At 61.5% G+C, this 15,127-nt stretch overlaps 2 protein-coding genes across 2 annotated transcripts; both read left to right on the top strand.

Annotated features, from left to right (window-relative positions):
* The first annotated feature begins 781 nt into the window (after positions 1 to 781).
* Positions 782 to 4,390, top strand: COMMD4 (COMM domain containing 4). The gene is made up of 8 exons (XM_064517590.1): positions 782 to 910; positions 997 to 1,068; positions 1,258 to 1,323; positions 1,884 to 1,923; positions 2,232 to 2,351; positions 2,640 to 2,720; positions 3,115 to 3,291; positions 3,591 to 4,390. Exons 1-8 carry the CDS (start codon positions 908 to 910, stop codon positions 3,629 to 3,631), a joined length of 600 nt encoding a protein of 199 aa, XP_064373660.1. The 5' UTR covers positions 782 to 907; the 3' UTR covers positions 3,632 to 4,390.
* Positions 4,391 to 4,551: 161 nt separating this feature from the next.
* NEIL1 (nei like DNA glycosylase 1) lies at positions 4,552 to 15,127 on the top strand. The gene is made up of 15 exons (XM_064517589.1): positions 4,552 to 5,064; positions 5,143 to 5,262; positions 5,989 to 6,052; positions 7,808 to 7,901; positions 8,214 to 8,338; positions 8,943 to 8,970; positions 9,561 to 9,622; positions 10,261 to 10,288; positions 10,879 to 10,940; positions 11,579 to 11,606; positions 12,197 to 12,258; positions 12,894 to 12,921; positions 13,512 to 13,573; positions 13,819 to 14,032; positions 14,245 to 15,127. Exons 1-15 carry the CDS (start codon positions 4,646 to 4,648, stop codon positions 14,262 to 14,264), a joined length of 1,416 nt encoding a protein of 471 aa, XP_064373659.1. The 5' UTR covers positions 4,552 to 4,645; the 3' UTR covers positions 14,265 to 15,127.

The raw sequence follows: 15,127 nt of genomic DNA, 5'->3' as shown, positions 1-15,127 counted from the left end.
TTTATTTGTTGGTGCAGACGATTGTTTAGCGCAACTTTTGATAAAATATATAGCAGTCCCGCTTTTCTACTTAAAGTGGCCTCCTTTATAGATTTTTTTCCCCAAAAAGCAAAGAAATGAATATTGCATAATATTTATACACTAGAAATAAATATTTGGTTTGTGAAGTCACATTAGAGCAATCTGGTATTTACTCATCTTGTTTAACAAGAAAACAGGTAACTGGATTTCAACCCCATAGTGACAATGTTCCTCTTTTGAGCTGGCCACAAGCTGAATGACTGGGACGTGGTACGGGAGCCTGGGTAGCTTGTGACGTTTTTTGGCTTTCATCACCGATTTTGGTGCAAAAGCAGGCAGTTTCCCGCTGTAATCTCCTGAACAACGGGCCTGATTTAATGCTGGCTGAGTCGCGAGGCGGCCCCCTGGGTTTCATCGCACCGGACCAGAGGCGAAAGCACTGATCGGGGGCGGGGGGACGCGACTGCGCCATAACAGCTGGGGTGCGCGCACACTGCTTTACACTGCAGTGCCCACATTTGGGGGGTCCTGGTAAATCTAGAAACTGCCTTTATCCAACGTCATTGGTTTTACGGCACTTTCTGGGATGACTGCGTTTGGAAGGCGCCATGACTTCCCCAGAAACCAGGCAGGCGCGGCGCCACCGGCAGCTGAGGCCGAGGCAGCAGGACAGCAGCGCTTAGACATGGCGGCCGCCAGGCCCAGCGGAGGCCGCGACCCGCCGCGCGGGGCGCGCGCACGCACGCACGCACGCACGCACGCACGCACGCTCAGGCGGAAGCGCTCGCCCGCGCGCGCCGCGGTAGCGGTAGCGGTTCCGGGTCGCGGCGGTGGCGGCACCACCACCACCACCACCACCACCACCACCACCACCACCACCACCACCATGGTGGGCGCGGGGCGGAGGGGGAGGCCCTGGGGTGGGGGAGGCGCTGGGGGGGCCGGCCGGGCTCTCATAGCACCTTCTCTCCGCAGCGGTTCCGGTTCTGCGGGGACCTGGACTGCCCCGACTGGGTCCTGGCCGAGATCAGCACCCTGGCCAAAATCGTTAAGTGCCCGCGCCGCGCCCGGCCCGGCCCCGCTGCCGCCCCGGCGCGGCCCGCGCGGCGGCGGGGCCCTCGCGAGCTCCCCCGGCGTCCGCAGAGCCTCCCCCGAGCGGCGCCAGGGCGGGGCGGGAGGGGGGGGCGCGGGCCCGGCTCGGGGGCTGCCCGGTGACCGCTGTCCTTCCCCGCGCAGTCGTCGGTGAAGCTGAAGCTCATCTGTGCCCAGGTGCTGAGGGACCTGCTGGGGGAGGCCATCGACGTGAGTGAGCTGCGCCCCTCGGTCGCCGCGGAGCCCCCGCGCGGAGCTGCGCCCCGTCGGTGCGCGGGCGGCTCTCGGGCACGCTGTCCGGGCACGGTCCCGCTGCGACGTCCTCACAGACGGGTCATCCTAAGCTTTAGTATAACACTATTACTGTCTTATCAGCGTAGGTGAAGTTATTGGCGTTAGTACTAATACTAGCGTTAGAATTACAAATATTAGTAGTATTCATGCTAATAGCATTAATATTATTGTTATTATTATTAGCATTCATGTTATTTGTTAATACATCATATGGCTATATTGTCCCCTCGTATCTAGGCAGAGGGAAGGGCTCTGGACCACCACAAGGGATGTCTGACCTTGGGGTGGTTCCTGGCCTGTCGTAAACCCAGCCTAGATCCAGCAGCTTTGGCTGTAGCCATTGGAGAGGCTGCAGCCATGGGAGGTGGGAGGACCGGGAGCCTGCGGCCCCTAGCACGGCTGGGGCAGGGGCAGGGGGTGCCGGGGCAGGGTTCCCCATGACCACCCTGATGGGGATTTGCTCTTCCCTCCCGCAGTATGAAAAGATCCTGAAGCTGACATCGGACGCCAAGTTAGGTGAGCACTGCTCCTCACGGGAGCTGATGACATTCCCACGGCGCTGGTTGGAGCTGGGAGACCTTTCTGGAGTCACTGGGAAGCAACCCGGGACCCTGCTGCCCTATTTATAAGCCATGCCACGTAGTCCTTTCTCTCCCCAAGCACATCACCCATCCAAAAACTTCTCTGAGAAGGGAATTTTGCGTTCCTTCAGTTTATTTCCATACTCTCCCCACTTCCCAGCTCTGCAAGAGGTGGCATCTCCTGAGGGGGGGGGATGGGAGAGGTCCTTTTTGCCAGTGAGCTAAATCCCCTCCTCTCCACAGAGTCTGGGGATGTGAAAGCCACCATTGCCGTCCTCAGCTTCATCCTCTCCAGCGCAGCCAAGCACAACGTGGACAGCGAGTCCCTGTCCAGCGAGCTGCAGCAGCTGGGGCTGCCCAAAGGTAGGAGGCGGAGTGGGGGCACCCGGGGGTGTCGGGAGGGCACGTGCAAGCCCCACGCTCGGTGGGCTGTGCCCTTGGGTGCTGCCTTCACCCTGCTCAGCCCCACAGCGAGCACTGCAGGATGATGCCTGCGTTCCCCCCGTTACCTCCCGTTCCAGCCCTCTGTCCCCGGGGTCTCCTGCAGGTGCTTGGGGCTGGGTCGTGTTTCCTCAGAACCAGGCTTTGGCTGTCCCAGGGCTGGAATTGGCATTAATGAGTGGGGTTTTTTTTGTCTTCTCTTCTGGGCAGAACATGCCACAGGGCTGTGCCGATCCTACGAGGAGAAGCAGAGTCCTCTCCAGGACAGCCTCCGGGCTTGCAGCCTGAGATGTGAGTGCGGCTCTCAGTCTTACAAGTATAACGAGCCATTGATTTTCAGCAGCGGGGGGAGATGTGGCTCAGAGACTGTTTCCTGGGAGGATGTATTTGAGAACCACTGCTTGTTGACTGCCCAAATTAGGGTCTTGAATAGTGAGACCCATAAGAATCTCTTCTTGGAGGACCTTGGGTGCCTCACCTTCATCAGATTATTTCTTCAGGAGCTGCATTCTGCTCATCCCATTTTTTTTTTTTCCTCCGGAGCCCCGTAGCATCACTGTTAATGCTGTAGCCACCCCAAAGCTTGCTCCGTTTCAGAACTGAGGAGGTCTTTGGGTTGTTTTTGATGGGAGATCGCCCTGCCTGGGCAACGCGGGTACTCACTCCGCCTGTCTGCCTGCCCTAGTGAGCCAGCTGGCCTCGGTTTCCTGGAGGGTGGACTACACGCTCAGCTCCAGCGAGCTGCAGGAGGTCAACGAGCCCCTCGTGCACCTGATGTTCAGTGTGCGGGACAGGGACAGCGGGGTGACGGAGACCGTCCCCATGGCTGTGTCAGCAGACAAGTTCCGGGTCCTGCTGGCAGGTAAGGACAAGGGGGGGCCTGTAGGGGGGAGATTGCTGTCCACTGGGGGTCAAGACTCTCTCTAGTGCCAAGGACAGCGCTGCACGGATTGTCCCCAGCCCTCAGCATGGGTGGCAGCTTCTCCATTTGGTGTTGCAGTGTTGCTCACTCCCCAAACACCTCCCTTCTCCCCGCAGAGGGTGGGTGTGTAGGCAGGGCTCCTGGGAGAGGAATTGCTGCCACACTTCTTCCCCGCTTGAGGTCTCTAGCACTGCAGTCTCACTCCCATCCTCTTCCCCTCTCTCCCCCTTTCTCCTCAGAGCTGAAGCAGGCCCAGGCCCTGATGAAAACCCTCCTCTGAGGAGCAGGAAGGAGGAGCAATCACAGGAGCTACCTGCCACTGGATTTCATGGCAGGACTCAGTGCACCACCTTGGCCCTGGGTACTGCCCGAGTGGAGATGGGGAAGATGACCCTCGTTCTCTCCTGCCTGCAGGCTGGTGCTGGGGGCTGTGTTCCCCACTGCTACTTCCCTCCGTCCTTCCTCAAAGCACTCTCTAGCTGCCCTCCCACCATGCCCCAGCCCTGTTCCCAGGGCCAAGGCTGAAACCGCCTTCCCCTGAGCAGGACTGCCCTGCAGCAGCGGGGCTAAACGCACCATCGGCAGTCGATGCCCTGCAGACTGCAGATGCTCCTTGCCTAGCCTGCCTTGCTGCAGGCCGCTCTGTTCCCAGAGAGCCTGCAGAAACCGACGTGCCCCTCCGCTCTTTGCTGTAAAAGCATCTCTGCGCCCCTCTGTCTCTGGTTGGGCATGTGGGGGGATCCTGTCCTGCCAGTGCTGCAGTGAGCAGCCCTGGGCTCTGATGGCCTCATGCCCTCTTGGGCACTGCATGATGTGTCCTGGGAGCTGTTGTGTCTGTGGGTTGCTCCCCCGTCCTTCTCTGAGGTCCCTTGGCGGGATCCCTTCTCTCCTTGGCCTGCTGCCTGCCTACGGGATCCCACTGCGGCAAGGATCTCTCCTTCCCTGCCACGTTGGCCCTCAGATCCCGGACGTGGGGACCTGCTTTTGGCGAGACTTCTCTCGTGTAAGAGAGCTCCAATAAAGGCGGTGGGGAGAGCGAGGGCCGCGTCCTGGAGCCGTGTGTCGCGGGACTGGGGCGTGGTGGCGGGAGGCGCCGGGGCGGCGGCCGGTGCTGCTGGGGCTGTCTCTGTGCTGCAGGGGGAAGACTACAGCTCCCGGCGTGCCCCGCGGCGGCGGCCCGCCCACCGCGGCAGCCAATGGGAGCCGGGCGGGGCGGTGACGGGGGGCGTGTCGCCAGGTAACGCGGGCGGCGGCGGGCGGCGGGGTCCGGCGGGCGGCGGCGGCGGCGGCGGCGATGCCGGAGGGCCCGGAGCTGCACCTGTCCGGGCGCTACGTGAACGCGGCGTGCGCCGGGCTGGTGTTCGCGGGCGGCGTGGAGCGGTCGGCGGTGAGCAAGAGCCCGGCCGTGCCCTTCTCCAGCCCGGCCTACCGCATCTCGGCGGCGGCGCGCGGCAAGGAGGTGCGGCTGACGCTGGCGCCGCTGGGCGCCGGGGAGCCGCTGGCGCTCGCCTTCCGCTTCGGCATGTCGGGCTCGTTCCGGCTGTGCGCGGCGGACGGCGTCCCGCGGCACGCGCACCTCCGCTTCCGCACGCGCGAGCGGCCCCCGCGCGCCCTCTGCTTCGTCGACGCCCGCCGCTTCGGCCGCTGGCAGCTGGGCGCCGACTGGCAGCCGGGCCGCGGGCCCTGCGTGCTGAGCGAGTACCCGGCCTTCAGGTGAGCGGCCCCCCCCCCCGCCCCTTCCCCCCGCGGCTCCGCGGGACGGCCGGGCCCGGCTGACGAGGCCCCTGGCAGGGAGAACGTGCTGCGGAACCTGGCGGACAAGGCCTTCAACAGGCCCATCTGCGAGGCCCTCCTCGACCAGAGGTACTTCAACGGGATCGGCAACTACCTGCGCGCGGAGATCCTCTACAGGTCAGCGGGGCCGGGCACCGGTGTTTTTGGGAGGCCGCGTTCATCCCCCCCGCCCCGTGCCTACTTCTGTCACGGCCACCTCTCTTGTCCCATCCCCTTGTCATACCAAGGGGATGAAGCAGAAAGAGGAAAACCCTGTGGTTTCTGTCCAGAGCTGGAGACTAGCTGTCTGAGGTCCCCCAAGCTGCAAGTTGCAGCCCTAGGCGTGCGTTACAGCCCCGAGCTGCTCAACACTCGCTCTGCTACTCCCATTCCCCGTGCCCCCGGCCTTTGGTGTCCTTGGGACCCCCAACTCTGCCCAGGGTAGCTCCTCCCGCAGCCAGCCAGGCTACGCGATGCACATGCCAGCATTTTGCTGTGCTGCAGCCACGCTGGATCCAGCACCTTCCAAGGCAAAAGACTGGTGTCTTTGCCTGCCCCGCTGAGCCTCTCTGCGAGAGCAGAGAGTCTGCTTGCTGTAGGCACTGACTGCATCAACCCTTGGGCCAGTAGATCCTCTCTCTGGTCAGGTTATTGCTCCGGCTTCCAGGGCTACAATGTCACTTGAAAAACCTTGAGGTCTCTTTAGTCTTGCACTCCTTGGAAGCCACGTTTCATCCAGGCGTTTGCCGGAGCTTCATGGCTCCTCAGCTAAGGCAGCTGGGCCTCCTCTGCTGGTGGCATGGGCTAGTGCTCAGCTGCCTCAGGGAGAGATGGGGCTTGTGTGTAACAGATGGGCTCTCCTAGGCTGAAGATCCCTCCTTTCGAAAAGGCTCGGACTGTGCTGGAGGCCCTGAAGCACGAGAAGCAGGTGAGGAAAGGGGGGAATATGCGGGTGCTTTCTTGTGCGCAGCATCGCTCCAGTTCTTTGTGCAGGATCGCGGGAGCAGGGTGCTTGTTCGGCAGCCTGGAGTGCTGCCCCATCTCGGCATCCGTGTGAGTGCAGGCCTTGCCTTTTCCCTTCCAGCTTCCAGTGCAACTGCTGCTTCTGTGAGATTTCTCACCCTAAGTTTCTTCAGGGAAAACTGTTCCAGAGCTGTGATTTAAGGGCCCAGTTGACTTCTTATGATGACTTTCCTTGAGAGAGCGGATGGGAGATTTGCAGCCCTTGGGGCACTCTGTCTGGTTCAGCCCTGTTCTCATGGGGAACCTTGTGCAGGAACAAGTGCTGGCAGTGTCTCTCCAGCTCATCTTGAGCCAGGCAGTGCTCCAGCCTGCATACTGGTTAGTTTGCCTTGGGCCAGGAGGGGGCAGATTTCCAGAAAAGTGTGATTTCAGGGACTTGTTTGCCTGTGGCCCTGCAGGACTTCTCACCAGCTGTCCTGGGCCCCAGGAGCCTCTCTCTCACCTTCTGTGCAGGGAGCAGGACTGAGCTGAGAAACGTTATTAGTTCAGATTTGGGCTCAGGAATGCTGGAAGTAGTTCAGTTTGCTTCCAGATCCCAGTCTGGGCTGAGCTGGGTGCCCTGCTGTGTCTCCAGGCTTAGCTGGGTGCCAGGCTGTGGCTCTGGTTCAGCTCAGCTTCAGAGACTTGTTCCAGCCCAGGGTTCAGGCCGGTTTCGGTTCATGTTTGGTTCCTCGCTCCGATGGGGTGGAACACCATCACGGGGCCCTTGGAGAGCTCGCACAGCCCGTCGCCTCTCCCCGTACTGCTGTCAGGAGGTGTTTACTGCTCTGGGAACCATGTGGGCAGGTTTCCCCAGGGCTCGGGGTACACCTGTGATCAAAGCCTCGCTGTCCAGCAGCCACAGTCTGGTTTTCCAGTGCCTGCTGCCTGGGATCTTTCTTGTTGAGCTTCTTGCTGTCATTTGCCATAAACACCCATGTCTGAGCGTGTCTGCCCCTCCGATGAAGCGGCAAATACGTGCAGCAGGTCTGCTGTAACATCACACTTACAGAGCTCATTTGCACGTGGCTGAGCTGGCGAGCTGTGACAGCTCCCAGGACACGTGCCTCGCTGCCACGTTTGCGCTCAGCTGAGCCTGTGCACGTTTTTGCCTTCAGGGAGTCTCTGGGTGTATTTGGGGCTGAGGGGTGAAAGGGTAAAAAGGAAAGGACGAGGAAAACAAACACCTTGCAAGCTTAAAACCTCTGGGGAAGGCTGCAGTAGAGCCCACAGCTGAGTTGCTGTCGGGCTACTCTGATCTCAGGGCCCTGGGGGAGAAGGGGGTGGCTATTTTTAAGGTGCCTGAGAAAACCCACATGACCCAAGGACAGCTTTTGCAAACTGCTCAAATTCCTGCATGTTCCCCGCTTTCCTGTTTTTGTAGCTGTGGGGAACATGCTAATACTGCAAGCTTCAGGTGAAGGCCGGTTTCCTGTGGAGCAGGCTGCATCCCACAGTTGCCTCGCTCGTGCCAGCGCTGGGACCGACCCAGTGTTAGGGCACCTGTGGGGTGAGATCAGGGCTGGCGTGTGCTGCGGCAGCGCGGCAGGTGGGGGATTTGGCCGCTTATCCTCAGGACGGCAGGATGCGATGGGGTATTTGGCTGGGATTCAGGAGCAGAGACCCAGATGAGGCCAGCCTGGCTGGTGGGTAACTTTCCTTCCCTCATCCACCCTTGCAGGATCCTTCCCTGACACTGAGCAAGAAGCTGAAGCGGGAGACCCCAGATCTCCTCGAGCTGTGCCACACTGTGCCCATGGAGGTCGTCAAAATGGGTGAGGCTGCAGGACAGCGAGCCGGGGGCAGGGACAGCTGGGCAGTCGGGGGAGACCTGGGCATCGCATCTGCCTCTCCTGTGTTCCCAGCAGCAGAAGGCTTGGAGTGTGGGTGCCCCAACATCATGGTCATGGCAGAAGACAGATCTCTGGAGCCCTGCTGCAGGAGAAGCCCGTGGTGGTGCTTGCTTGCTGAGCTGTGGCCCCACACCTCCCCTGGCCTGGGGTCTGGCTGGAGAGCTCTGCCAAACTGGCTCTTGCTTCCTCTCCAACTCTAATTATTTCTGTCCTTTCACATCTCTCCTTTCCCAGGAAAAAAGGGCTATGACGCAGAGCACTCGAATTACTCCACTGCTTTCAAGAACTGGCTGCAGTGTTACTCCGTGCCTGGCATGAACTCTCTGCGTGACAGCAAGGGCAGGACCATCTGGTTCCAGGTATGAGTCCAAGGTTGCTGTGTGGGGCCTGGGGCTGGGTCTCCCCCACCACTGCTCCCGGGGGCATCAGCTTCTCACCCTCTGCTTCCTGCGGTCACCAAGCCTCGTGCTGTGACCCCGTCGCTGGAGACCTCCCTCTCCATCAGCCTGGTGTGATCACTGGAGGTGCAGGTGGGGTGACAGGGACCCACCAAGCAGCAGCTGTCTCCCCTGCGGCACGGTGTGCCCGCTGGGGCAGCGGGGCTGGCCGCAAGAGCCGGGGGCTCTGCTGTTGCAGGGTGGTCTGGCAGCCGTGTTCCTCCTTTGCGAGCCCCATCCCCTAGGTGAGGTGGCGTGATGGTGCCTTGCAGAACGATCACAGGCTGATGGGAGGGTCCCCCCTAGACGCGGGGGGTTGCAGGACAGGCAGAGCAAGCCCAGCTCCTCCAGGTTCCTGGGCAGCGTGGCTGTTTGTCTAATGCCAGCTTGGCTGCGGGGTGGAAAAGGGCACAGATGGGTCCCAGCAGTCCTGGTGAGAGCATCTGCAAGGAAGCTCCCCTGGCGGTGGCACTAGTTCCTGCATGTTGATCATGGTCCAGTCAATGCTCTGTCGCCTTCCTTGCAGGGAGAGCCTGGTCCCATGGCTCCCAAAGGTGAGTGTCCTCTCGCCTCCCTGGGCACCTGCTCTTGCTCTGGGAGGGCTGGGAAGGGCGAAGCCCTGTGCTTGTGCTGCAGGCAGGGAGGCCAAGGGAGGAGCAAGGCAGCTCGCAGCCAGAGGAGCAGGGTGCCAGCCCTTCTCTCTGGGGGCCACCGAGAGCCCTGTGAGAGCGTGGTGGCCCTGGGGAGTGGAGCCAGCACACCTGCCTGGCCTGGGCACGGCTGCTGCACTTGCAGGGTGGTTTTCCAGGCCTGCGGCTGTGTCCCCTCCTGTGCCTGCCAGGCTCGGAGCAGGAGGGGGGTGCTCTCCTTCAGGCTGGTGATGAGGGAGCCTGGCAGTCACTGTGTCTTGGGGGGAGTCTGTTGGGAGGGGAGAGGAAGCCCCTCGAGCCCCTCCTCCATGTGAGTGCAGGATTCCCTGCCCCAACCGTCTCGGCTGAGTTCACATGTCATCCCGGGTGGTGTCCCCAGAAGGTCACCTCCTTACAACCTGGTGCTCCACGAGCTGGCATGGGGGAGGAGAGAGAGCAGGGCCTGCCCCATGTCCTCCTGACCCCGTCTAACCTGGTCACGTCCTCTCGCGCAGGAGGGAAGACCCGCAAGAAGCGCGCTCAGCTGAAGGCAGATCCTGAGGCTCTGACTCCTGAGGTACAAAGCTTTGAGGCTGATGCGTCCGCTCGTGGGTCCAGAGGCCCTGCTGTTCCCCGTGCCCTGCTCAGACTGGTCCTGTGGTTGCTTTGCTGGGGGCTTCTTCCCCACAGGTTTTTGTGAGCCAGTAGTCCGAGTGCTGCACAAATCTCCGTGCTCCTTTCTCTTCTGCTGCCAGGGGAGCTTGGACTCTGTCCTCCCTGCTGTTGGAGGAACGAGCAGGGCTGCAAGAGGCTGCCTCTGCCCCTCCTGGGGTACCAGCTGGGACTGTGCCTCTTTGCATATGGTCCTTAAATCCATCCTAGCCTGAAAGTCACCCCTCCTTTCCCCACCCAGCCCTCCAAACCAAGCTGGGCAGCCATGCAAGGGGCAGGGTGAGGAGGCCCTGGAAGGAAAGCGGCTCGTGAACAAAGAAGAGGGGGGCAGCAGGGCCCTGGGTGAGGCAGTGTGGGTGTTCCCGGTGCCCCAGGCCCGCTTCCTCCATCCCAAGCTCCCTCTGAGGGTAGGCGATGTCATCTCGGGCTCACTTCTGCCCCTCTGAAAGGTGTGCGGGGGGGTGGGGTAAAACCCTCTTGGGGTCGTGTTAGTGCCTGTGGGTTGATCGCGGTCCAGTCAATGCTCTGTCGCCTTCCTTGCAGGGAGAGCCTGGTCCCGTGGCTCCCAAAGGTGAGTGTCCTCTCGCCTCCCTGGGCACCTGCTCTTGCTCTGGGAGGGCTGGGAAGGGCGAAGCTCTGTGCTTGTGCTGCAGGCAGGGAGGCCAAGGGAGGAGCAAGGCAGCTCGCAGCCAGAGGAGCAGGGTGCCAGCCCTTCTCTCTGGGGGCCACCGAGAGCCCTGTGAGAGCGTGGTGGCCCTGGGGAGTGGAGCCAGCACACCTGCCTGGCCTGGGCACGGCTGCTGCACTTGCAGGGTGGTTTTCCAGGCCTGCGGCTGTGTCCCCTCCTGTGCCTGCCAGGCTCGGAGCAGGAGGGGGGTGCTCTCCTTCAGGCTGGTGATGAGGGAGCCTGGCAGTCACTGTGTCTTGGGGGGAGTTTGTTGGGAGGGGAGAGGAAGCCCCTCGAGCCCCTCCTCCATGTGAGTGCAGGATTCCCTGCCCCAACCGTCTCGGCTGAGTTCACATGTCATCCCGGGTGGTGTCCCCAGAAGGTCACCTCCTTACAACCTGGTGCTCCACGAGCTGGCATGGGGGAGGAGAGAGAGCAGGGCCTGCCCCATGTCCTCCTGACCCCGTCTAACCTGGTCACGTCCTCTCGCGCAGGAGGGAAGACCCGCAAGAAGCGCGCTCAGCTGAAGGCAGATCCTGAGGCTCTGACTCCTGAGGTACAAAGCTTTGAGGCTGATGCGTCCGCTCGTGGGTCCAGAGGCCCTGCTGTTCCCCGTGCCCTGCTCAGACTGGTCCTGTGGTTGCTTTGCTGGGGGCTTCTTCCCCACAGGTTTTTGTGAGCCAGTAGTCCGAGTGCTGCACAAATCTCCGTGCTCCTTTCTCTTCTGCTGCCAGGGGAGCTTGGACTCTGTCCTCCCTGCTGTTGGAGGAACGAGCAGGGCTGCAAGAGGCTGCCTCTGCCCCTCCTGGGGTACCAGCTGGGACTGTGCCTCTTTGCATATGGTCCTTAAATCCATCCTAGCCTGAAAGTCACCCCTCCTTTCCCCACCCAGCCCTCCAAACCAAGCTGGGCAGCCATGCAAGGGGCAGGGTGAGGAGGCCCTGGAAGGAAAGCGGCTCGTGAACAAAGAAGAGGGGGGCAGCAGGGCCCTGGGTGAGGCAGTGTGGGTGTTCCCGGTGCCCCAGGCCCGCTTCCTCCATCCCAAGCTCCCTCTGAGGGTAGGCGATGTCATCTCGGGCTCACTTCTGCCCCTCTGAAAGGTGTGCGGGGGGGTGGGGTAAAACCCTCTTGGGGTCGTGTTAGTGCCTGTGGGTTGATCGCGGTCCAGTCAATGCTCTGTCGCCTTCCTTGCAGGGAGAGCCTGGTCCCGTGGCTCCCAAAGGTGAGTGTCCTCTCGCCTCCCTGGGCACCTGCTCTTGCTCTGGGAGGGCTGGGAAGGGCGAAGCTCTGTGCTTGTGCTGCAGGCAGGGAGGCCAAGGGAGGAGCAAGGCAGCTCGCAGCCAGAGGAGCAGGGTGCCAGCCCTTCTCTCTGGGGGCCACCGAGAGCCCTGTGAGAGCGTGGTGGCCCTGGGGAGTGGAGCCAGCACACCTGCCTGGCCTGGGCACGGCTGCTGCACTTGCAGGGTGGTTTTCCAGGCCTGCGGCTGTGTCCCCTCCTGTGCCTGCCAGGCTCGGAGCAGGAGGGGGGTGCTCTCCTTCAGGCTGGTGATGAGGGAGCCTGGCAGTCACTGTGTCTTGGGGGGAGTTTGTTGGGAGGGGAGAGGAAGCCCCTCGAGCCCCTCCTCCATGTGAGTGCAGGATTCCCTGCCCCAACCGTCTCGGCTGAGTTCACATGTCATCCCGGGTGGTGTCCCCAGAAGGTCACCTCCTTACAACCTGGTGCTCCACGAGCTGGCATGGGGGAGGAGAGAGAGCAGGGCCTGCCCCATGTCCTCCTGACCCCGTCTAACCTGGTCACGTCCTCTCGCGCAGGAGGGAAGACCCGCAAGAAGCGCGCTCAGCTGAAGGCAGATCCTGAGGCTCTGACTCCTGAGGTACAAAGCTTTGAGGCTGATGCGTCCGCTCGTGGGTCCAGAGGCCCTGCTGTTTCCCGTGCCCTGCTCAGACTGGTCCTGTGGTTGCTTTGCTGGGGGCTTCTTCCCCACAGGTTTTTGTGAGCCAGTAGTCCGAGTGCTGCACAAATCTCCGTGCTCCTTTCTCTTCTGCTGCCAGGGGAGCTTGGACTCTGTCCTCCCTGCTGTTGGAGGAACGAGCAGGGCTGCAAGAGGCTGCCTCTGCCCCTCCTGGGGTACCAGCTGGGACTGTGCCTCTTTGCATATGGTCCTTAAATCCATCCTAGCCTGAAAGTCACCCCTCCTTTCCCCACCCAGCCCTCCAAACCAAGCTGGGCAGCCGTGCAAGGGGCAGGGTGAGGAGGCCCTGGAAGGAAAGCGGCTCGTGAACAAAGAGGGGGGCAGCAGGGCCCTGGGTGAGGCAGTGTGGGTGTTCCCAGTGCCCCAGGCCCGCTTCCTCCATCCCAAGCTCCCTCTGAGGGTAGGCGATGTCATCTCGGGCTCACTTCTGCCCCTCTGAAAGGTGTGCGGGGGGGTGGGGTAAAACCCTCTTGGGGTCGTGTTAGTGCCTGTGGGTTGATCGCGGTCCAGTCAATGCTCTGTCGCCTTCCTTGCAGGGAGAGCCTGGTCCCGTGGCTCCCAAAGGTGAGTGTCCTCTCGCCTCCCTGGGCACCTGCTCTTGCTCTGGGAGGGCTGGGAAGGGCGAAGCCCTGTGCTTGTGCTGCAGGCAGGGAGGCCAAGGGAGGAGCAAGGCAGCTCGCAGCCAGAGGAGCAGGGTGCCAGCCCTTCTCTCTGGGGGGCACCGAGAGCCCTGTGAGAGCGTGGTGGCCCTGGGGAGTGGAGCCAGCACACCTGCCTGGCCTGGGCACGGCTGCTGCACTTGCAGGGTGGTTTTCCAGGCCTGCGGCTGTGTCCCCTCCTGTGCCTGCCAGGCTCGGAGCAGGAGGGGGGTGCTCTCCTTCAGGCTGGTGATGAGGGAGCCTGGCAGTCACTGTGTCTTGGGGGGAGTTTGTTGGGAGGGGAGAGGAAGCCCCTCGAGCCCCTCCTCCATGTGAGTGCAGGATTCCCTGCCCCAACCGTCTCGGCTGAGTTCACATGTCATCCCGGGTGGTGTCCCCAGAAGGTCACCTCCTTACAACCTGGTGCTCCACGAGCTGGCATGGGGGAGGAGAGAGAGCAGGGCCTGCCCCATGTCCTCCTGACCCCGTCTAACCTGGTCACGTCCTCTCGCGCAGGAGGGAAGACCCGCAAGAAGCGCGCTCAGCTGAAGGCAGATCCTGAGGCTCTGACTCCCGAGGTACAAAGCTTTGTGGCTGACATGTCTGCTTGTGGGTCCAGAGGCCCTGCTGTTCCCCATCTCAGGCTCACTTCTGCCCCTCTAAAAGGCGTGCGGGCAGGTGGGATAAAGCCCTCTTGCCTTGCCTGGCTTGTCTGAGTAGGAGAGCAGTCTGTCCTGGGCCACTTCAGTGCTGCCCCAGGGTAGGCCCTGGCCTCTCTCATACACAGTGCTACAGCTAAGCTCCATCTCTGACTTCAACCCAGGTCAGCACACGTGCCTCGAAACGGCGTCCCAGGAGAGCGGGGAGCGCCCCAAAGCCAACTGAGGAGGAGGAGGAGAAGGTGGTGGCTGATGAGCCAGGGCAGGGACGTGCCCGCAGGGGAAGGAGGAGGAAAGCTGCTGCTGCTCCAGCCTCATCTGAGCCTGAGGCGCCGGTAAAAGCAAAAAGAAGCCGGGTGTCTGCACGGAGGGGCGCAGGTGAGGCTTGTTTCCGCATGGCTTTCAGACCAGCTCAAATGCGCAGGCGGGGAGGGCTGTGGGAGCTCTTGTTTGTGTCCTGGGTGGCTGAGGATACGGCCAGGGACAGGAGCTGTGCTTGGCCGGGGGGGGGGGGGGGGGGGCTTCACAAGGCAGAACCAGGCAACCTGGCACATGCTGCGTTCTCACTCCTTTCCCCTCTCGTCTGTCAGGTGCAGCCCCTGCCGTGTGACTGAGACTGCCACATGCTGCCCTTCTGCGCTTTGGCTTCGGGAAACGCGTGCGGTGCTGCCACCTCTGCTGCAGCCTCAGGGGCAGAAGTGCCGGCCTGGGCTGCCAGGTGATGCTTGCAGACCTCCCTTAGCCTCCAGCCTTGCTTTTCAAAGCCTGCTGCAACCCCACTGCCCTGCAGCCATCGCGACCAGGGTAGGGGAAGCTGTGCATTCCTTCCTTTCGCTTTTTAAACTTTTTTTTTTTTTTTTTTTTTTAAACTTTGTTTGGCTGTCTTGGCTAGAGCTGGCCTGATAGCATGGTTTTTAGATCAGTTCCTTGGTGGGACCCCTCTTACACTGCCTTTGCTAAGTGTAAGGTCAGGCCCAGACCAGACTGGCCTGATACAGAAAGTGACACCCTCACAGGTTTTGGGGGTGGGGGGAACAGGTCATGTCCCTGCCCTGATCTGGGGTTTCAGAGGGGTATTTTAGATCAGTAGGAGGGGTTAAGGCAGGACAGGGCCAGAGCCTGGGCAGAGCAAGCTGGGTTAATACTCAGGGGGAACAGTTCTCTGCACCCATCTTCCTTCCTGCTCACTATTGCTGCATCCTGCCAGCGTGGGAAGGAGAGGCTTGGAGCTGGGGTCACTGCTGGTGTTCACTTAGCCAAATTCTTCCTGCCGTCCCCAGGGCTTGGGGGGGGGGTGGGGGGGTGGGAGGGGGAAGAGGAAGGGACAGCGGCTGCACACTGCATTGGACTCTGTCCTATCCCTCTGCTTAAGTGCGTTGCTGCTTTCCTTTCCCCCTTTTCTGGCTGATGCTGGAATCACTGAGAAGGCCACAAGTGTTTTTTAGCTGACTAATAAAGTATCTTGTGTAGAAA

This window comes from Dromaius novaehollandiae, chromosome 10 (genome assembly GCF_036370855.1).
Source record: "Dromaius novaehollandiae isolate bDroNov1 chromosome 10, bDroNov1.hap1, whole genome shotgun sequence".
Taxonomy (NCBI): domain Eukaryota; kingdom Metazoa; phylum Chordata; class Aves; order Casuariiformes; family Dromaiidae; genus Dromaius; species Dromaius novaehollandiae.
Note: the sequence above shows the minus strand (reverse complement) of the source record. Positions and strands in the feature narration are given on the sequence as shown.